General features: G+C 44.0%; 1 protein-coding gene across 1 annotated transcript; it reads right to left on the bottom strand.

Moving 5' to 3' along the window:
• Nucleotides 1–278: 278 nt before the first annotated feature.
• Nucleotides 279–13,830, bottom strand: scaf4a (SR-related CTD-associated factor 4a). Its single transcript, XM_074610025.1, has 19 exons — nucleotides 13,645–13,830; nucleotides 11,651–11,734; nucleotides 11,481–11,525; nucleotides 11,233–11,394; nucleotides 10,937–11,069; nucleotides 8,958–9,094; nucleotides 8,664–8,840; nucleotides 8,429–8,514; nucleotides 8,229–8,304; nucleotides 7,710–7,886; nucleotides 7,386–7,459; nucleotides 7,033–7,223; nucleotides 6,766–6,866; nucleotides 6,494–6,607; nucleotides 6,235–6,391; nucleotides 5,878–6,005; nucleotides 4,752–4,905; nucleotides 3,992–4,147; nucleotides 279–2,102 (listed from the first exon to the last, which is right to left on the bottom strand). The coding sequence occupies exons 1-19, from the start codon at nucleotides 13,672–13,674 to the stop codon at nucleotides 910–912; spliced, it is 3,375 nt and encodes a 1,124-aa protein (XP_074466126.1). The 5' UTR covers nucleotides 13,675–13,830; the 3' UTR covers nucleotides 279–909.
• Between the last annotated feature and the right edge of the window lie 953 nt (nucleotides 13,831–14,783).

The raw sequence follows: 14,783 nt of genomic DNA, 5'->3' as shown, positions 1-14,783 counted from the left end.
GGTTTCCCATTTTGAATGACGAATACAGACAACCGCAACCTGCTGGTGTAGAGTGTTATTTCACCTCACGCAGGTGCAGAGTGTACGTGCTAACCGGCCATCGGCTGTAGTCTTTGCGGTGTGTTCGGGCGCAACTTGTCGGCCAAAACAAAGGCGCCGTGAGGCGACGCAACAGGCGGCCTTTGTCGCCGCTAGTTCTCTGATGTTGGGTTGGTGTGTCCCCTGCTCTACTGGCTGTGATCTTGCAATGACATGAAACATGAGATGAAAAGAATGAAAAATAAATGGTGCCTGTATTAAAAAAATAGTCGATTGAGAAGATATTCAGTGTTTGACATGACATTTTGGCAGAAAAAAAAAAAGTTTAAAAATGAACATATTCACCTTGTTGAGGAGTGCCTGCTATCACACAGATAAGGCAATGAAGTTCAAATAAATTTGTGTCGTAGAAGTAATTTGTTTCCTCCGTCTGCAAACCAACTTGAGTAAAAACATAAAAGCTGAGCTCAAATTAATCTAAAAGACAGAGCCATGTTAACATGCAAGCACTCTGTTCATTCTTACAACTTACAGGAAAAAACAGTTGACAGCCAACATTTCACTACAGCAATTTTACCAAACGGATTTTCATGTGGTCATGTGTTTGCGAGAAACAGATGCAAAGCCAAATTTGCCGTGAAGTCTGAAAACAACCATTTTACATACGTTTGACAACACGTGTGGGAGATGTTTGTTTTCAAGACGTGTGTTACTGCCCAGAAACTGTCAATTACCAACTGACAAACTGTGACGAGCTAGAAAATCCTATGCCAGGAGTTGAGGCTGACTATCTTATTGAAAAACGTTTTTTTTTTTTTTTTATCTTTCAGTGGTTCACAGCAGTCTCTGGCTGAAGGTCAGTGGGCCAGTCTATGATTCTGCTTCCTGTTTTGTTTCTGTGGGCTCACTTTGAGCTGAAGTTGAGGGCACAGAGGGCGTCTCCTCTCCTGCAGCAGTAGGTTCCTCTGGGGACGGAGCTAAAAGTTTAGATTCTTTAGATTCGGCCTTCTTTTCAGAAGCTTCCACGCTTGGTTCTTTACTGGTTTCCATGGTATCCACGGGAGTCACAGGAGGTTTCTCTGTACTGTTAGAGGTCCGAAATCTGTCCATGCTTTCCAGTTCGGCCAATCGGTCGTCCTTGTCCCACCGCGTGGCCCTCTCTCGCCGTTCCGACCGCCTTGGCCTATCGCCTTCTTTTCCTTCAGCTTCTCTCCCTTTTCCTCGACTCCCACCTTCTACCTTTCCTCTTTCTTCTACCTTTCCTCTTTCTTCTACCTTTCCTCTTTCTCCTCCCTCTCCTCTCCCTCGCTCCCTCTCCCCATCATCACCCCTCCCTCGCTCCCTGTCCAGGCTGTTTCGCCTCTCCCTCCAGTCCCGTCTGTCTCTTTCTCTGTCTCGATCGCGGTCTCTATCCCGATCTCTGTCTCTCTCCCATCCTCCTCCCCGGCGATCTCCTCCGTCTTCCTGCCAGCCTCCGAGTCGATCCCTCCCATCCATTCTATCACCACCACCACCACCACCACCACCACCACCACCACCACCACCACCACCTCCTCCCCTCCCTCCATCACCAAATGGACGCCTTCCACCTCCAAAACCTCTGTCCCTCTCTCTATCCCTGTCTCGATCCCAGTCCCTGTCCCTCTCTGGCTCTCTGTCCCTGAATCCAGGACGGTCTCCCCTGAATGGTCTGCCCTCCATTTCTTCCGGCCCCTCCAAGACTCGAGGTCCCCCTGGTCTGATAAAAGGAGGAGGAGGACCTTGAGGAGGAGGGCCATGCCCATGTGGAGGGAAAGGAGCCCTTATATTGTGGGGAGGGAGCATCCCGAAGCCGCCTTTAGGCGCAGGGGGGTCATGGTGCATCATTTGAGGGTGTGGCCCTCTGGGCATCATCTGTGGCGGAATAGGTGGCATGCTGGGGTGAGGAGGTCGTGGCCCATGGGGTGGAGGGAAACGCTGCATGTGTGGAGGCGGGGGAACCGGAGGACGCTGGAGTGGGATTATACCGGGCCGTGCACCAAGCAGACCAGAAGGAGCACCTGGAGGTCCACCTAACTGGTTACCTGATAGGGAAACAAATATAAAACAGAGCTTTAATTTCAACTCTACTTTCATAACTGTCCAAAAGCACCAAAATATTAAATTTACAATACAAAAAACAAATCCTACCAGTTGAGGAGCACTAAATACCAAATGCCTTGTGCTGTAATTTCACTTGATAAATACAAATTATTACATTTTCTAGTCAGCATTTTGGCATTTCTATGATATTTCTTATTTATTTGAGTCATTTCCTGACCAAGTTGATTAGCCACACTGTTTGCCCAAATTTTGTGCTCAAAGTTAAAAAAAGAAGGCTGTTGCTAAAACAAGACTATGACGTACACTCACCGGCCACCTTATTAGGCACACCTGTTCAACACAAATAGCTAATCAGCCAATCACATGGCAGCAACTCAATGCATTTAGGCATCTAGACGTGGTGAAGACGACTTGCTGAAGTTCAAACCGAGCATCAGAATGGGGAAGAAAGGGGATTTAAGTGACTTTGAACGTGGCATGGTTGTTGTTGCCAGACGGGCTGGTCTGAGTATTTAAAAAACTGCTGATCTACTGGGATTTTCACGCACAACCATCTCTAGGGTTTACAGAGAATGGTCCAAAAAAGAGAAAATATCCAGTGAGCGGCAGTTGTGTGGACGGAAATGCCTTCTTGATGTCAGAGGTCAGAGGAGAATGGGCAGAGTGGTTCAAGATGATAGAAAGGCAACAATAACTCAAATAACCACTCGTTACAACCAAGGTTTGCAGAATACCATCTCTGAACGCACAACACGTCGAACCTCGAAGCAGATGGGCTACAGCAGCAGAAGACCAACCGGTAGCAAGGTGTACCTAATAAAGTGGCCGGTGAGTGTATGACTATAGTAGAAGCTGCAAGTCATACGTCATCCTCCAAGCTTGTGCAGGCACACTCATGCTCGTTTGTGTTTGAGCAGCGGCAAACAGATAAATCTGTTTCTGTCCATCAGTTTGTCTTTCTAGTTTGTTAGCTAGTTCGGTGTAGTTAGCTAGCCTAACTTGTTGCATTGGCTAACTGATGGGTTTCATTTTATTTCTTAGCTTCTTCCACCTTAGTTTAGTGTGTTTATTTTCACAATGGCATTTGTGTGTGCCGAGAACGGGTGCAATCAATGCAGTGGATTACACGAAATCCCACCGGCAGAATCAGCACAACACAGTGACTGTCTCTCTCACTCGCTCTCTTCTTCACCGTCTCCTCCTCCTGGAGATAAATTACCGGAAAGCAGCACATGCCATTTTGGAGGTTTGCCAGCGGACGGTGCACCTCCAAAACATCACAAAACCGCATTTCAAACGTCGGACCTCGGCAACATGTCTATCCGTCATCCGGTACGCTGTGGCCGGCGTGCGGCGGTGCGGCTCCTCGGTGCAGCAGCAGCCAGACGGTCGCCTCGCCAGGAGGAGACGGTAAAGAAGAGTGCAAGTGAGAGAGTCGGTGTGTTGTGCTAATTCTTGTCTCATCTGTGGTCTGATAAACAGCAAATTCATCTGAACTGGTTTCATCTGAACTGGGTTGAAAATCTATACAATCTGGTTGCCGTAGTAATGGATTACGCATGACTATTAACCACGCCCCTTTTCTCTGTTTGAGAAAGAACGTTAACCAAAAAACAGGAAGTAACACTGGCTGGAGGGGGGCTTTAAATTTCAGCCCATCAAACAATTGAGTGACTGTTAAATCATTATACTGTATCAACCAATAAAATCTCAACCAGAACAATTGATCCAATGCTAATTTTTTAAAGAGATGAGATTCCCCTCAGTTGTAATGGCCAAACTCAAGTAACCCTCATTTTAAAATGGGCAGGGCAGAATGAGAGAGACAAAATCACTTTGGTGAGAAGTTATGAGAGAGAGACAGACTGACCCATAGGTCCCATCTGGTTGTTGAAGATGTTGGGACCCTCCGGGACCTCGTCATTTTGCCTGTTGCCCAGACCCGCTGGGTCCAGAGGCGGGTCTTCAACTCCACCTTTGGAGGGATGTGGGGGACCAAGAGGCATGGCGCCCGGGGGAGGAAAACCTGGGAGATGAGGGATGAAAGGAGTTAGGGTTCAGTTTGTTACGTTTGTTCAGGCTGGTGTGGAAATAAGTTTCACTTTCAGTTCAGTTTCCTGTCAGAAAGGGCTGTTTGACGGCAAGATAAAGCGGTGAAATTATTCTAAATATAGCGTACACTTAAATGGATATTGATTTTTTTTGGGTGGACATTTCTTCTAGGTGGCTAATATACATTTTGTTGCCGGCCCCGTCCACAGCAGTACATGGCTTTGCACACTGGGGTGTGCCGACCGTCATCTACTGTAGGTAATACACTGACTATAGATAAGTACCTCATACAACCCCACTTCAAAACACCCGAACTATCCCTTTAATGTTACGGTACAAGACAACTCATTTTTTTTCCTGTTTCAATCTTTTCATCATTACTCTTGACGGTTATTTCATCATGAGCTCTTTGTGACACTAGAGAACAAAAGTAAACACATGAGGAGCAGTAAAACACCACACGTCTTTCCTTCAGCACTGATAAACATCAATCGGGAATAGCACTTTGTGAGTAAGAGAGAGAAACTGAATGAAAGCCAGTGAGAAATTTCTTTGATGGAAGCTGATGGAGGTGCTACCTGGAGGCATCTGCATGGGGTTGAAGCCAGGTCTGATGAAAGGAGGAGGGGGGACGCCTGGGGGGAAGGAAGGCGGAGGCATGCCTATGGGACCAGGAAAAACAGGAGGCTGGAGAGAACCCACGCCAACCATTGGCTGCTGCATTGGAGGAACCTGAGAACATTTACAAGGATTTAACTATAGATGTCAAATGAGAGAGTATTTCGTATACTTCCCAGTGACACAGCAGAAAAGTAACTTCAAACAACTACAATAAAAATCATCTTGTCTAAGCTAACTCGTCTATTTTAATGTAGGTATGGTCATACTATTTCAAATGCTGCCTCCATACTCATCCTTCAGATTCAGTACCATACATACATTTGCACAGAACCCCAAAAAAACAGCAGGCACATACTCACAGCAAGTTTCAGAATGATATTTTACGAACATTTTCTTTTATAACAGTACTAAATCATCATATCTTTAATCCAAAGAGTTTCTACTGGTAACTAGGGATGTCACAATACCAGAAATTTAGCAGTCGATACCAATACCAGTGATATTCCACAATTCTTGAAACCCAATTCGATACCACGGTAAAAAACAAAAGTAAAACAATAAATCCCATGTACTTCAACAGTTTTTTTTCTATTATGTATTTTATATTACTGTGAAAACGTCTCCTTCAAACAACTAGATTTATTAAAGTTTCTCACCAAAAACTATATTTTACAAGATTACGTTTGAACAGATCATGATAACGTTAGAATTTACCATTCGCCCGGTACTCATTTTTACTGAATAGACCCCGAATGTATCATCGTAATGTAAATCAATGGCATCTCCTGCTAACTAGCCCCCGTCCTGCCGATTTCAATACAGATTTGTTGTTCGCCATGTAGCATTATCAGGGAAAAAATAGGGTGCGTCCCCTGGGTACATTGAGAGTGAGTTTACTGCATCCCAAAAACATTTTCTATCGTCTCCGGGACAACGGGACGTGTTAGTTTTGAGCCCTTACGGTACCTGCGGTCCTGTAGAAAAACGAGTACCGTCACGTTTTCAGAATTTTGGCTCGACTTGTTACCAAAGTATTGGTTCTCGTGACGTCCCAACTGGTAACATCTTGCAGTAGTTGTTTACCTGTGCAGGAAGAGCAGCTCCGCCAGCCACAGGTAACCCTTGTGTTTCCTCAGGCTGCTGTGGGTCCGAACGGCCGTTGTGGGTGAGTTCCTCCAGGATGCCGAGAGTCTTCCTCGCTCCACTCCACTCTGGAAAAGACGGACACAATTCAGACATGTTAAAAAAGCACACTGGCAATACACTATGATACACAATAACATCAATAATACTACTTGTTTCTGATGCATATTTTTGCACAATACCTTATCTACTGTGTGACTAACTGGACTTTCCACATGAACTATGTGAGGTTGCATTATATGTCTTAATTTGTTTGTATGATATCCTAATGCGTTTGTGCCTGTCAAGAGTTTTTACCTGGTGATAAGGTGTCTACATCCAGTACTCCTCCTTCTTTCAGCTCCTCCACCTGAGCCTCTCTGATTTTAGACCAAGGTATGTAGGTGACACCCAGCTCCACGTCCCAGTACTGTTTAAAGTCAGGCTTTATGCCCTTGTTCAAAGCCCAAGCAATCTGGTGAGAAATAAACAATAACAACTCCTTATACAATAAGAAAATTCCCAGTTTTCCCTTTGATTTTGCTTTACTAAGCAGCAGTCCGTGGTGCTCACTGACCTTGATGGCTTTCTGGTTCACTTTGTGAGATCCTCTACTGAGCTTCTGCAGAGCCTTGAAGGCATCTTGCCGATGTATCATGACAATATAGGCACAGCCACGGGGAGGGATCATCTAAACAAGGGAGGATAAGGATAGGACAAGGAGACAGGCGAGGGGGAAAAAAACAGTATTTTGTTATCTTTGGATGAGAAAATGTTAATGTCTTTGTTGCAAACACAGGATGTGGTCACAGTTGGATCAATGTAACTTATTTCTATAAGTCCACTTACATTGATGGAGTCTATCTCCCCGAACTCCTCTAGTAAACAGGCAACATCTTGCTGTTGTGTTCGCTTGTCCAACTGGCCCACCCACAGAGTTGTACTGCAAACTGAAAAGGAGACAGAAAAGGTAAAGTGAACAAGAAATTAGAAAAACAAAAAACACTTAGAATCAAAGGGTAGAAAAATATTTGAAAAACGCACACCTAACAGGTCATTTCAGGTCCATGTGCATCTACTTGAATAATATATGACCATAAATAGATTATAGCTCACTGCTTAGTGTCTCGTTCTTGGGTGGCGGGAGGCCTTTCTGCCGTCGCTCTCTCTCCTTCTCCCTCTCCTTGCGCTCCAGAGAGCGAGGGCGTGGGGAATGGTGACGCCGGTCTCTGGAGCGCGAGCGCGAGCGTCTGTGCCTAGAACGTCGTGAACGGGAATTAGACCGCGACCTCTTACGCTTTGGAGACCTAGAGAAAAAAAATAAAAATACATTGCAACTCAGGATATGTTCACAATGAATAAGCACAGAGCTACTTATCTGCATAAATCAAAATAAACGGAGAAGAACAATTTACCGTCCTGAGACAGAATCTCAGTTTGACAAATCAGATCCCATTTCAGATGCTTACCTGGAGCCTGAGTTTGACCGTCGACCAAGTCTGCCATCCCTCATAGATGAACGGTCCATATCCATTAACAAATCCTGATATGGTATGAAAAAGACATGATTGTGAATTAGTGATTGACTGCATTTTAATTGTCGTACAAAAGAACATACTTCTTAATCTTCCACCTCAGTTAAGCATACAACTTTTAGCCATATTCAGCTGTTCTCGAAACTTCAGGCATCCACTTTAAATTTGACTGCATATATAAAAATGTGCTGGAAGTTGACCAACTTAATTTAACCTAAAAATGGCTTGTTAGATTTTACGTACTATTTCTAAGTCTACCTGTTGTTGCTGGGCAGCATTGTGGGGAGAGAATAGCCCTGGGAAGCCTGGAGGCCCGGTAGAACCAGGGGGGGGTTGCCCTGGCAAAGCATGCCCCATAGGAGGCATCATAACTGGGAAGCTTTGTCCTGGCGGTAAACCGTAGGCCTGGAGCTGGCCATTAGGAGGGAGAGGAACCTGAGAAAGAAAACTGTAATAAATATTGTGCAGGTAAAACAGGGTTTTCCAAATATAAGACAAATTTGGAAGGGAAAAAATGCATTTTATTTTCATGTTTTTATATGTATTACTTATTTTTATAAACAGTTGCCTTCCATAAATTAAGAGCATATACTGTATATAGTAAATGTATTATGTAACACGAGTTAAAATAGTTGCAGTGATAGGAAACTTAAATTTGATAACAGTTTAATATTTAAAGTAAAAATGACAAAAATAAAATTAAAACAAATTGTTGGATGGTTGGACTTGTCAGGAAAGATGAGTTTTTTTACAATTAGAAATGTTTGTCCTTATTACCTGTTGTGAGAGGTCTTGCAACATGTTCATCATCGGCGGTTTAAAGTGCTGTGGGAAGACTGGAGGCTGCTGCATACTGCGATGATAAAAAATCCCCAATTAGCTTCAAAGCTTTTAGTTCATTTTTAAAAAATACATCAGAGCTCCCCGTCTGGCATTGCAGAGCTGCTGTATTAAAACGTAATAAATCAAGGGCTTACAAGGAGGCATGTGACGACATTTCATCCTTTTTTGTTTCTTCTCCAACTTCTGGTTCGTCATCATAGTCGAAACGGTCCAGCAATTTCTAAATGGGAGAGGGAATGAATGTAAAAACTGCACAAATGATGATGTTTTAACGTTGGAGTTTGTATAAACATAAATTACTTATACTTATATTAGTTAGTTAGATGTTAGCTGTTGATAGCATATACAAATACAAAAACACACAGCTACCTTGTCAAAGGCTGTCTTCTGCTGGGAGTCTTGGGTGGGCAGTAGCGGTTGCGGGGCGACCATGCCCAGGCCAGAGGTGACATTTTGGGCCTGTGTTTGACTGGTATGGACAGGAGGCTGAATGTCGCTCTCAGGCTTTGCTGGCTGCTGCTGAAAGGTCTGGAGCATCTGTTGAAGCTAAAAATGCCAACGACAAGTGTAAAAAGAATTATTAGTGATGTGCAAGCAAAGATAATACGAGCAAAATGACTGTAGTCAAAGCGAATACCAGTCTGCACTGGTACACACACATACCTGCTGACCCTGTGTGGACTGGAAGAGCTGTGCCACAGCAGCAAAGGCATCAGAGTTTTGCAGCGGAGCACTAGATGTCGTGGTGGAGTTTGCCGTTACTGCAGTAACTGGCTCTTTGGCTAGAGGTGGGGAAGAACCTGAGGGAAGAGACGCAGCATGAACATGTGTGTGAGCAGCGCACAGATGCCTTCAAACGCCAGCATACTGATACTTCAGCATATCAACATTCAGTTTTAATTTTGGCAGCTGTTTTAGATTTAGTCTCAGTCTTAAAGGGTATGTTTGTAAGAATCAGAAATTGGTTGCAACAGCGACACCTGTGGCCGTTAAGTCAACGAAAGTCAGCGTCCTGTTGCTCCCGCTCGCCCATGTGCACGCGCTACCTGAATGTGAGCGAGCATCCGTCAAAACAGTGAGGCGACACACGTCAGCTAGAACCACAATATCACTCTATATTTCACCTGCTTGACAGTAATGTTAGCTGACCAGACGAAGGTCTATCCATGAATCAATGCTGATCCTAGTATTGGCTTTTCCTGCCTCAGCCTCCGGACCGCGGCCGGAGAGAACAGGGGAGACACCGGCAGCCGGTCGGAGACGATAACGTAACTCACTGCGGAGCCCCGTCACTTCACAAGACACGGGAAACCTCTGTTGGTCTGGCGGAGCTGCAGCATTTATTTCTGCACAAACGTCCATTCACTAGATATTCTCACAGCTATACTAACTCTTTTGCAGTGTGTAGTGTGCACGCATGCACGTGTAGAGGTGGAGCGAGAGAACGAGAACAAGCGCGGTGTGAGTGAAAGGCAAGCAGGCAGATGAGCAGAGTACAGCAGAGACTCCGGCACTGGAGACCAAAGCTACGGTCTCCCCGCATCCTCCGACCACGGCCAACACTGTTTTGCAAGACGGGCTTCAGTAGATAGAACTTTGCGGTTTTTGTGCTTCCGTGTACTTTGTGTTGGAATCTGAGTCTGAACAGCGTAGCCACATGCGAGCACGCATGGGACAACGACCCGGATTGATTTATACATATAAGAAGTTACAAACAGTCCCTTTAAGACGAAAATGCTTATTTCTTTTAGTCACATTTTAGTCATTTTTATCCTTCATAGCTTGTCTAGTTTTAGCCGACGAAAACTCAAAATGTTTAAGTCCAGTTTTCGTCACTGAAAAGTCATTCGATTTCAGGCAAAATGTTTTCTCTTTTAATTTTGTCAGCTGATTTTTTTTTTTATTCAATCTTAGTCCTGGTTAGTCATCGGATTATATTGAACATTTCTGTCATTTTAGTGAAACGTATCGAAGATAAAATTGTCAATTATCATCATCTGATGAAAAACACAGGTTACGTGATTAAGAATGCAGATAGTGAATTAATTAGTTTGAGTCCTCCTGACTGCACTCATTGATGATGCGCGGTTCAGTTGCACACACCGGTCCGTTATGAGACAAAAAAAAACAACATTTAAAAATATGAGTCACTCAACCACCCGAACCCGACCGCCAACTTTATGCATTGTTATGCAAAATTGCCCGGATTGAGTTGTGAAACAAGAAGAACAGAGACAAACTGAGCGCATTGTGTGTGTGCGTGTGTGCGTGTGCGTGCGTGTGTGTGTGTTTGAGAAAGAGAGAGAGTGACAGAGAGAGGGGAAGAGTGAAAAAAAATAAAGAGAGATTTTGGTAAAGTTATTATATTTTTAAACTACATTTTAGTCTTGTCTTTTTTCATCAACGATACTGCATGTTTGATATCGTCACTGTTAAGTGTTTAATGACGGCGGTGCCGTCTCATCTTGTCTAAGTCATGGAAAAAAAGGTCGTTGACGAACATATTTTGTCATAGTTTTCGTTAACGAAATTAACAGGTTTGTTTATTGTCATTCTGGAAAAAAAACTGAACAAGTTTTTAAAACAATATCATGGATTTACAGTAATCATTACGGCCTCATGTGTACAAACACACAGATTACCTGGGTCATCTGAGCCTGTGTAGAATGCAGCAGCACTGCAAGAGCCAGCCGCCATGTCCAGGAGTGGCTGAATAACCTCAATTTTGAACACCCCATTCTTCTGCCACAGGTTCAACACACGCACGATCTTACTCTACAAAGGAAAATGAGAAAGCAAAGAAACCGGTGAAGGAGAAGCAATAACAATAACAGGATTTGTCATTAGAGGGGGCAAAAACATTCAACCCCAAATTGGTTCCATTTGTGACAAGACTACAATCCACAGTGAATCTTTCCCAAACGCTTTCTTGTCTTACCCTGTCCTCTACCGGGCAAAGGCAGAGGTTCTCAAAGGTTCCTGTAATGTTTTTGGTGAACCTTGGGCCAAACACGTCCTTGTCTGATCCAAACTGGTGTCTGGACTGCCTCACAATGGAATCCACCACATACAGGCCCGCTATCTTGTACTCAGGCTTACACTGGAGAGAGCAGAAGGAGAAAACACATTTGGGTTTATTAATCATGAAAATGGGTGATAAACTGAGTTTTGACAGGCTGGTCTTACCTTTTTGATAAACTTTTCCACAATCTGGACCACATGTTTGTAGAGCTGAGAAAGAGAGAAGCAAGTGAGCATGTTATGTTCTAGATATAGGCTCATATAATACAGAGAATACCGTACAAATAAATATAGAAGTAACTCTCAAAACAGAGGAATGCCAAATTTATTCTTACTTTCATAGCTTTGATGGCCGATTTGGTGATGGAGATCATCTTTGCCCGAGAGATCGGGGGCTTGGAGTCCATCAATGAGAATAACTACAGACAGAGTAGATGACAGTTGAGTGAGAAAAAAAAAACAACAGCAGCACAGGGAGGACAGTGCTTGAGGAGTTTCAGTATCATTAATACTCCATTGCTCCAAGTTGGAAACAAGTTGTGTAGTTAAACCTGATATTATACTGTTAGCTTTAAGCAATGCCTATCCAATCTAATTGGACTTATCGCCGATTAATAATAGATAATGTGATTTGTTAATTGGATTACTGATCTTTTATTGGTTGGCGATGTGATTGGTTAAGTGGACTTTTTCACTACCTCTGTATCCTGTGTGACTGTTGTATTCTCTGATGGAGGCATGGGGATGAAAGCTTTGGTGTTACAGTGCAATGTGCTTCAAAAAACAGTGAATGCATGAATCACAAATCACAAACGAAAGAAATTAGAAATAAAGTGCACACAGTTGACGGGCGTCTGCTTTTGAGGATGCTAAAGCATCTTCGTAGCTGTGTGGTGCAATAGGCTTTTGCTTTTCGACTATTCTGAGCTAAACTAAATGGTCCAGTATCTGAGAGAAACTCATTTATACATCACTGAAGTACATGTTTGCTCTTTCCATAGGTGTGTGAAGTCTGTATCATATGTACTGTATATCTAACAATGAGTTACATCTATACACAACAACTACATTCTCTGTTTGTGTCAGACAGAAACTGATGTTGGAAGACATTTTTCAAGAACCAGCTCATTGGGGCTTACAATGATCTGGTGCAACGAGCTAAAATATCAGGACCAGCTAGTTATGATACTATTACAGGGTTTCTGTTTTCCACAGCTACTTTATATGCAAGGGTTAAAAAAATACCATCAGTAGAAAAACCAAGAGATGACTTGAACCTGTCTTTAGACTGGGCCAGCCTCAACTCATCAGTCCTCAGACTACGCCAGCATCAACCATCAACCATCAACCATCAGTCCTCAGACTGGGCCAGCATCAACCATCAACCATCAGTCCTCAGACTGGGCCAGCATCAACCATCAGTCCTCAGACTGGGCCAGCATCAACCATCAACCATCAGTCCTCAGACTGGGCCAGCATCAACCATCAACCATCAGTCCTCAGACTGGGCCAGCATCAACCATCAGCCCTCAGACTGGGCCAGCATCAACCATCAACCATCAGTCCTCAGTCCTCAGACTGGGCCAGCATCAACCATCAGTCCTCAGACTGGGCCAGCATCAACCATCAACCATCAGTCCTCAGACTGGGCCAGCATCAACCATCAACCATCAGTCCTCAGACTGGGCCAGCATCGACCATCAGCCCTCAGATTGGGCCAGCATCAACCATCAGTGCTCAGACTGGACCAGCATCAACCCATCAGTCCTCAGACTGGGCCAGCATCAACCATTAGTCCTCAGACTGGGCCAGCATCAAGCATCAACCATCAGTCCTCAGACTGGGCCAGCATCAACCTCAGGGGCCTTACAGCAACTTAGCCTGACATCTTCTAAACAAACACAGACTCTGCACATCACTGAAGCTATTGTGAACATCTCGTGTGTGAGCTTGCAGTGTGACAATAACAACAGGATCGTGTGTTTGATACCAACACCACTGTTAGTAACCATGCAACCATAGACGTTGGTCTTGTGAACTTAGTGCAAGGTTACTGGAGCCAACGTGTACTGACTGTTGAAGCCTTAGCATGCTAGCTAGCTAGCAGAGAATGGTGTGTTTCAACACCATAACTCGCGCTGCAGGTGTATCTACAACACAGACGCTAACTCAGTCAGCCCTAAGCCAGGTATACGATGGACAAGTCCAGCTAGCTCCAGCTAGCAGGCCCACTGGTCAGTCCTGTCTCCAGAGCAACACAGCACCATGAACCAGCACCGCCAGACTCGGTGTCTTCAGGGTCTCAGAGGAGCCTTTGGAGGCGGCTTACCTCGTGGTTAAAGGCGTTAACGGCATCCATGATTGCCCCACTGCTCCGAGCCGTCCCCGTTAACTCCCGGTTCCCCGCTAACAGCGATGTTTATTCAAGGAAAGGCTCGGTACAACATGTCCGCTCCACGGTTAGCTATCGACAGCTAGCCTAGCATCGGTAGCTGTCGGGGTCGGCGGGCACGGCAAAGCATGCTGGGAGTCAGTGTTGTTGTTCTGGGTTTGACCACGTGGTGGCGGAGTGCTGTGGGGATTGAAGACATGTGGACTAGGGAGGGTTGTCCAGGAGTTTAGATATGGCCGATTCAACCCATCAGGTCCCCCCAGATAAAATTAGCTTTGGGCCCACTAATCCTTATAGATATATACATAGACTACTATTATAACCTATATGATACCAGTACTCCCAGATACCAATCAATATTAGGCTACTATGCTCGAGTACTACATGACCCCCAGATTAAATCATGAAACCAAATTGAAGACTGGAATTATACTTTTTTAGGGCTGTCAATCGATTAAAATATTTAATTGTGTTTAATCGCAAATGAATCGCACAAAATCTCTTAAAAAATTTACCTTAAAGGGAGATTTGTTAAGTATTTAATACTCTTATCAACATGGGAATATGCTTGCTTTATGCAAATGTATGTATATATTTATTATTGGAAATCAATTAACAACACAAAACAATAACAAATATTTCCCAGAAACCCTCAAAGGTACTGCATTTAGCATAAAAAAAAAATTTGCTCAAATCATAACATGATGTGCTGACTTGACTATGACTTGCCCCAAACTGCATGTGATTATCATAAACTGGGCATGTCTGTAAAGGTGGAGACTCGTCGTTACCCATAGAACCCATTTTCATTCACATATCTTGAGGTCAGAGGTCAAAGGACCCCTTTGAAAATTGACATGACAGTTTTTCCTCACCAAAATTTAGGGGAAGTTTGGAGCGTTATTTAACCTCCTTCACGATCATGAGCCATATACAACCTAAAAATCGCAAGTCGATTAAAGAAATAAGTGGCATTAAATCAAATTTTATTTAGCATAAAAAAAATATGCTCAAATCATAACATGGCAAACTGAAGCCCAACAGGCAACAACAGCTGTCAGTGTGTCAGTGTTCTG

Source organism: Sebastes fasciatus, chromosome 16 (assembly GCF_043250625.1).
Source record: "Sebastes fasciatus isolate fSebFas1 chromosome 16, fSebFas1.pri, whole genome shotgun sequence".
NCBI lineage: Eukaryota > Metazoa > Chordata > Actinopteri > Perciformes > Sebastidae > Sebastes > Sebastes fasciatus.
Note: the sequence above shows the minus strand (reverse complement) of the source record. Positions and strands in the feature narration are given on the sequence as shown.

Excerpts from the sequence above, each read along its gene's own strand:
- scaf4a (XM_074610025.1), bottom strand. The coding sequence starts at position 13,674 with ATGGATGCCGTTAACGCCTTTAACCACGAG. Across the intron at positions 8,841-8,957 it reads AGTCCACACAGGGTCAGCAG|CTTCAACAGATGCTCCAGAC; the intron begins GTATGTGTGTGT and ends TGGCATTTTTAG. Across the intron at positions 6,392-6,493 it reads TGAACCAGAAAGCCATCAAG|ATTGCTTGGGCTTTGAACAA; the intron begins GTCAGTGAGCAC and ends ATTTCTCACCAG.